At 31.9% G+C, this 5,807-nt stretch overlaps 1 protein-coding gene across 2 annotated transcripts; it reads right to left on the reverse strand.

Moving 5' to 3' along the window:
- Window positions 1-3,970: 3,970 nt before the first annotated feature.
- On the reverse strand, window positions 3,971-5,462 carry LOC112513800 (transcription factor TCP5-like). 2 transcript variants are annotated; one of them, XM_025120158.1, is made up of 2 exons: window positions 5,362-5,462; window positions 3,971-5,152 (listed from the first exon to the last, which is right to left on the reverse strand). In XM_025120158.1, exon 2 carries the CDS (start codon window positions 5,051-5,053, stop codon window positions 3,971-3,973), a length of 1,083 nt encoding a protein of 360 aa, XP_024975926.1. In that variant the 5' UTR covers window positions 5,054-5,152; window positions 5,362-5,462. The 2 variants fall into 2 exon arrangements, with proteins under 2 accessions (XP_024975926.1, XP_024975927.1); XM_025120159.1 differs by having other exon boundaries at window positions 3,971-5,146; window positions 5,362-5,367.
- Between the last annotated feature and the right edge of the window lie 345 nt (window positions 5,463-5,807).

Genomic DNA, 5,807 nt, shown 5'->3' on the forward strand with positions numbered 1-5,807 from the left:
AAGTCATATTATAACATCGACTGAGATAAGGAATAAAATGAAATATTAAAATCATGATGTATCTCGCTGCATTGTGCGAGTACGCTTCTAGTATATATATATATATATATATATATATATATATATATATATGTTGTGAGTGATGAAGGGAAAGAGGACCACAAAGCTTTAAATTGGATGCAAAGTGCAGTAGCTGTGGGTGGTGCTGCAACTGGTGCAAATTTAGTGATATATTGGATCTGATGCATGAATTGACACTTGCTCTCATCTTTCATGTCTCTCTCACCTAACCCTACTCCTACTCCTACTCCACCATCATCTCTCTTCCTTCAGATTCTTCTGTACCAGTAAACATCTAAAAACATTGTAATAACTTTATATAACACTTGTTCCAAATGTCATATAAAAATATACAGATTCCGAAGGCAGTTTCTGTTAAGACGGTCACCTCCAAACACCTTTACATGATATAAGGAACCCACCCATATGGAATATTACAGAACGATCTAAAGAGAGTCATAGCTTATTCAACTTGCAGTCATATATATATATATATATATATATATATATATATATATATATATTTGTTAACCTTAATAATTGTGTTAACTTTATGAACTGATCATGACCATTGATTTTTTAAAATAAAGGGTTGAGATTAATCATGTTATAAATTTAATTTATTAAATGTGTAATCTCACAAACATGTGGGAATATAATTGTTGAAGGGTATTTATGTAAAAGATAACGTGCATTCAATGACATCGGTTACAAATAGTACATGTCGTATCGTTCAATTGTGTTCATAATTGTCACAAGTGTTCATACATGTTCAATTTGTGTTCATAATTGCTAAAAATATTCATATACATGTTCAATTTATGTTCATAATTGGTAAAAGTATTCATGTATATGTTCGATTTGTGTTCATAATTGACACAAATATTCATATATGCTCAATTTGTATTCATAATTGCCACAATTGTTCACATATATGTTCAATTTTGTGTTCATAATTGTTACATGTGTTCATACATGTCAATTTCTGTTCATATGGGTGTATACATGTCAATTTGTGCCATATATGTCAATTTGTGTTCATAATTACCAAGACACTCGTTTTGATTATTTACTTCACTTCCCAATCTCGAACTCCAAGTGTCACCATAAACAATTTTAACTTTCTCAATGTTGTCGTATTGTTTTCCAATGTCTTTATTTATAATTGCTTGAACGATAACAAACATTTTATTAGCGGATCTCCTCCACCAATCACAAATTTATAAATATTAAAAATATAAGATCAATATTGAAAAATTAAAAAGCCACAAGATCAATATTAAAAATACAAAAATCATGGCATTTTATGGATCTTGTAACTCTCAATTAATGATATAGAAGTTTAAATTTTTTTTACCTATATACCCTTAACATTAAATTCTTAGATAGTGAAGAACCTAATACTAAGATGGATTGTGATTGGTCCAAAAGGTTTATAAAGTTAACACAATAATTTCAGTTAACATTTGAACTAAAATCTCTCTCTCTCTCTCTCTCTCTCTCTCTATATATATATATATATATAGTGATTGTAATAATAGACAACTTGGTCTTTCGGAAAATCTCGTCGAAAATATGTCGAAAATCGGGTGTTTTCAATGGACATGACTTCCGATGATTGTGGTTCAAAGATGAAGTTTTGATCATAAACGCCGAATGTGAGTATCCGTCGAAAAGTCATCCAAATCCATCTTTTTTTGAAAAATAAACTAAACAAGTTTCCTCTAAAATATGTGGAAAATCCGTCTAAAATTTCCAACAGATACTTTTATAAGAAATTTCCGTCATAAATATCCAATATTCTAACAGTTTGGAAGATCAACAGTTATAAAATATCAAACATCAAACCTAACAAACTCATAAATCTTCTCTTAAAAACTGACGAAAAGTAATTTATGTGAAAACAACTTATCAATTTTTATATAAATATCGATTTTTAATACTTTATTTGAGTTCATTTCAAATGCAATCCATCACATTTGTACAAACAATGTAACCGAATAAATTGAGATATTTATGGAAATGATGAGAGTTCATTTATTATGATTTGAATATTTATGGTAGATGAATAATGTTCATTAATTATGATCAATACTTTATATTAGGAAACAAACAAAACTTCTATGAAAAAATCACATATTAATCAAATTATATAGACGGTTAAGATTAAGTTGTATTGGTTGTACAAATATAAAAAATTGTATAATAACCTACTTTTATTTTATTTATATAAAAATTATGAAATATGTGTTTGTTAACTAAAACATAACACAAGACAAGTAATAGAGCCAACGGGGTTCGTTTCCCAATACCGTTAGCTCTTCCCTTCCATTACAAGTTAAAAAGCTCACTGAAGTACTCCAGTACAATATAAAGACATATCATACATGCATATATATATATATATAAACACATATCATATAAAAACGTGGAACCAATCTGTTTTCGTAAGACCATTTTTTTTACACTTGAAACTTTACAGTGTTTTTGTTGTGAATGTTCGACTTTTTTTACCTTCACTGCGTTTTGCTGGGAAGTTTTAAGTGTAAAAAAATGGTCTCATGAAAACAGACTGGTCTCACGTGAACCCAACCCTGTGTATGTATGTGTGAGAATGTGTGAGAGAGAGAGGGAGCATTATTATGAGAATTCATATGTGAAAATCAGTCGGTGTACGATACATTATTTTGTATGATTATTTTTCATATACAATTATGATTTAAAATATTGATTAATATATATTTGTTTTGTATATGTTTGATTTATAATATGAAACTTTTTGACTTGTTTGTGAAACAAAAAAACATGTATAAAAGTATTATAATGTGAACTGAATATATATGAAACAAATGTATTTTGAAACAAATATATGTTAATCAATACATTAAAAACTAACCTTAGATGGAAAAAAGATTTTGTAAAACAATGTCTTAAAGTAAAAGTTCCAACAATTATCACAATATCCGTGGTTCTCCTTTGATTAATATATATATATATATATATATATATATATATATATATATATCGATCTCGTGTATTACACGGGGTAATTTGAAAAAATTAAATCATGTCAGGAACTTATCTTACAGATATGAATGATTAATGAAAGTACGATGCTACTTCAGACTTGTACTCTTGAAATAACTCTGAAGTATAACTCTGAAAAATGACTCTTGTACTCCTGACATGATTTAATTTTTTTAAATTACCCCGTATAATACACTAGATCTAACCTAGTGTGTGTGTGTGTATGTGTATATATATATATATATATATATATATATAGGAGGTTCGAGAGAAAATCCAAAAAATGAAAAGCTGAGATACACTTTAATTAGTTCATCTATACGGTATGCATATATGCAATTATGTATAATACTAGAAATGTAACCTGATTTCTAAGCAAGGATGCATACCGAAAAAATTACTTACAGATGAACGGAGTGTTTGTAAGTTTTTCGTCCCATCGTTATTATATAAATACAAAAATCACATCCCATAAAACCGATTAATTAATACAACAAATGAGAAGTGGTACAAAAAGCATTTGCTTGATCTCGGCTAACATTTATCAGTACAATGTTGCTGTGTTACACATCAAGAATGGGAAGAACTCGTACAAAATTATTTCATACAATATATATATAATATATATATATATAAGTATACATATATATATATGGAAAAACTGAGATTAACATGAAGAAAACCAACACTTTAATAAAAAACCCTCTTGATTTCTTAGTCTTTTCAACGTTTTTCGTTATTGTTATCGTAGCAAATGATCGAGAACGTACCATAAACAGTGTCTGGCCGACCGCCTGCTGTACTGCTCGAATGATCATGCTTCAAGAATATGAACATCAAGAAAGAATTAATTTCACAAATGTGAATCTGATCGTAGTCATCATCATTTGTTTGATTCATCATGTCCGCCATTGTCGTCTGAAGAGAAAAACTTCGGGTTCATGCTCAAATGAAATGGTCGCATCTCTTGGTTTATTGTATAAAGAGATGGTGTGAAATTAGAACTTGAAGACAAAGGGTTATGTGAAGAAGTTGATGAAGAACTCAGCATTTGGAAATTTAGTTGTTGTTTTGGATCAAACTCACCGGAATTATGATCGTGTGACGGGAAATACGACTGGGTTTGAGGCCGCGGCGGTGGCGCTGGGGGTGGAGGATATAGAAGAAGCTGAGATGATGGATGATTAATGGAGGACACATTCATATTGAAGTTATGAACTGTATCATGATCTTGATGATGATTTCCGACCGACCCGTAGCTCCCAAATTGTGATAACGACAAATTCGAAGGATCCCATTTGAGAAAAGAATTGTTTGGGACAACATTGTTTAACAAACCTGGTAAAGATGACGAATTAGGGTTTCTTTCAAAGAAATTACTAGATTGAACAAATGTACCATGATGGTGATGATGATCATCATGTTTGTTTCTAGAATCTTCTTGATCGTGATCTTCGTTCGTTTCTCTCGCGATCACTTTAGATTTATCGGGGTTCCAGTAATCCTCCCAATTGAGACCACTAGAATTACTAGTTTTCACCCCTTCCATTCTTTCAGATTGTGAAGATGCATTTAGCATTGCTTGCAGACCAGGACCAAAGCTTCCTGGTGGGATTTGAAGAGGTGGGAGTTCATCGATTTCGTGTTTAGCTGCATCAAGCAACCAATCAACGACTTTACTCGGTTGGTTTAGCCCTAACCGGTCTTGAAGATCATACAATTGGATAGCAGTAGGAACCGAAAGCCTAACTCGCCGGTCTCTTAACCCTCTAACCGTACAAACTTTACTATGCCGGTCTTTCCCACCAAAGGCTCTAGAAACACGAACGATTCTAGGGTCTTTCAATCTAGACCAAGAAGATGTGGTTAAGTTAGGTTTAGGGACGATATTGATCTTGTTTCCGCCATCGTTACCACCTTCTTGCTTCGTTTCATAGTCCGATTCTCTTAGATTTGAAATATTCATCGTATTTGACTCATAACTAGTGCAAAAGCTACTCCTTTTATGCTTCAGATCGCAGGCCGCCTCCGGTGTCTCAGATTCAAGAAAAGGAGATCTCTGAAACTAGAAAAGCATCAGATCGATTTCAAAGCTTTTTCAGCCCTAATTTAGTATGAAAAAAACCAAGCACCCATCAAGTACTATGAGTACTCCATAGCTTTTCGTGATTGTTCTTGAAGAAACACACATAGAATGAGAAATCGAAGCTAAAAATAAGCATAACGTATCGATATAAAGTACTTGAATCAGAAAAAACCATAAAGAAAGCTTACTTGCACACAGATTTCAGGTACTTTTAACCAAGAATCTACTCCTTTTCTTCAATTAGTACTTCACGAAATTGCTGTTCTGGTTAAGACCAAGTTCGTTTCAAAGCAAGCTACCCTAATCTAGACCAGAAAGTATCAAACTTGATCACTTGTACTTCCTCCAAAGAGAAAACCCAAGAGTAGAAGACTTCAGTTTTAGAGAGAATACATGAAAGAAATGAGTAAAGAGAGCTTAGAAATGTTGGAACTCAACCAACCATGGCCAATAGGAATTAGTTTCTAGTAAAGATAAAAGCAATGACTCATAGGCTGCCACGCGTCGTACCTGTCTTCGGCATCATCTATAGCTGTCAAGATCTTATCGAAGATCGATTATTACTTTCCCTCTCATGCGAACATGTTGACGAACAAATACCCATTACAACTTTCGCGACATTAATCTAACTAAA

This window comes from Cynara cardunculus, assembly GCF_001531365.2.
Source record: "Cynara cardunculus var. scolymus isolate 2C chromosome LG 5, CcrdV1, whole genome shotgun sequence".
In the NCBI taxonomy this organism is placed as follows: domain Eukaryota; kingdom Viridiplantae; phylum Streptophyta; class Magnoliopsida; order Asterales; family Asteraceae; genus Cynara; species Cynara cardunculus.

Bases quoted from the DNA above. Each gene is read 5' to 3' on its own strand.
- LOC112513800 (XM_025120158.1), bottom strand. From the start codon at position 5,053: ATGAATATTTCAAATCTAAGAGAATCGGACTATGAAACGAAGCAAGAA.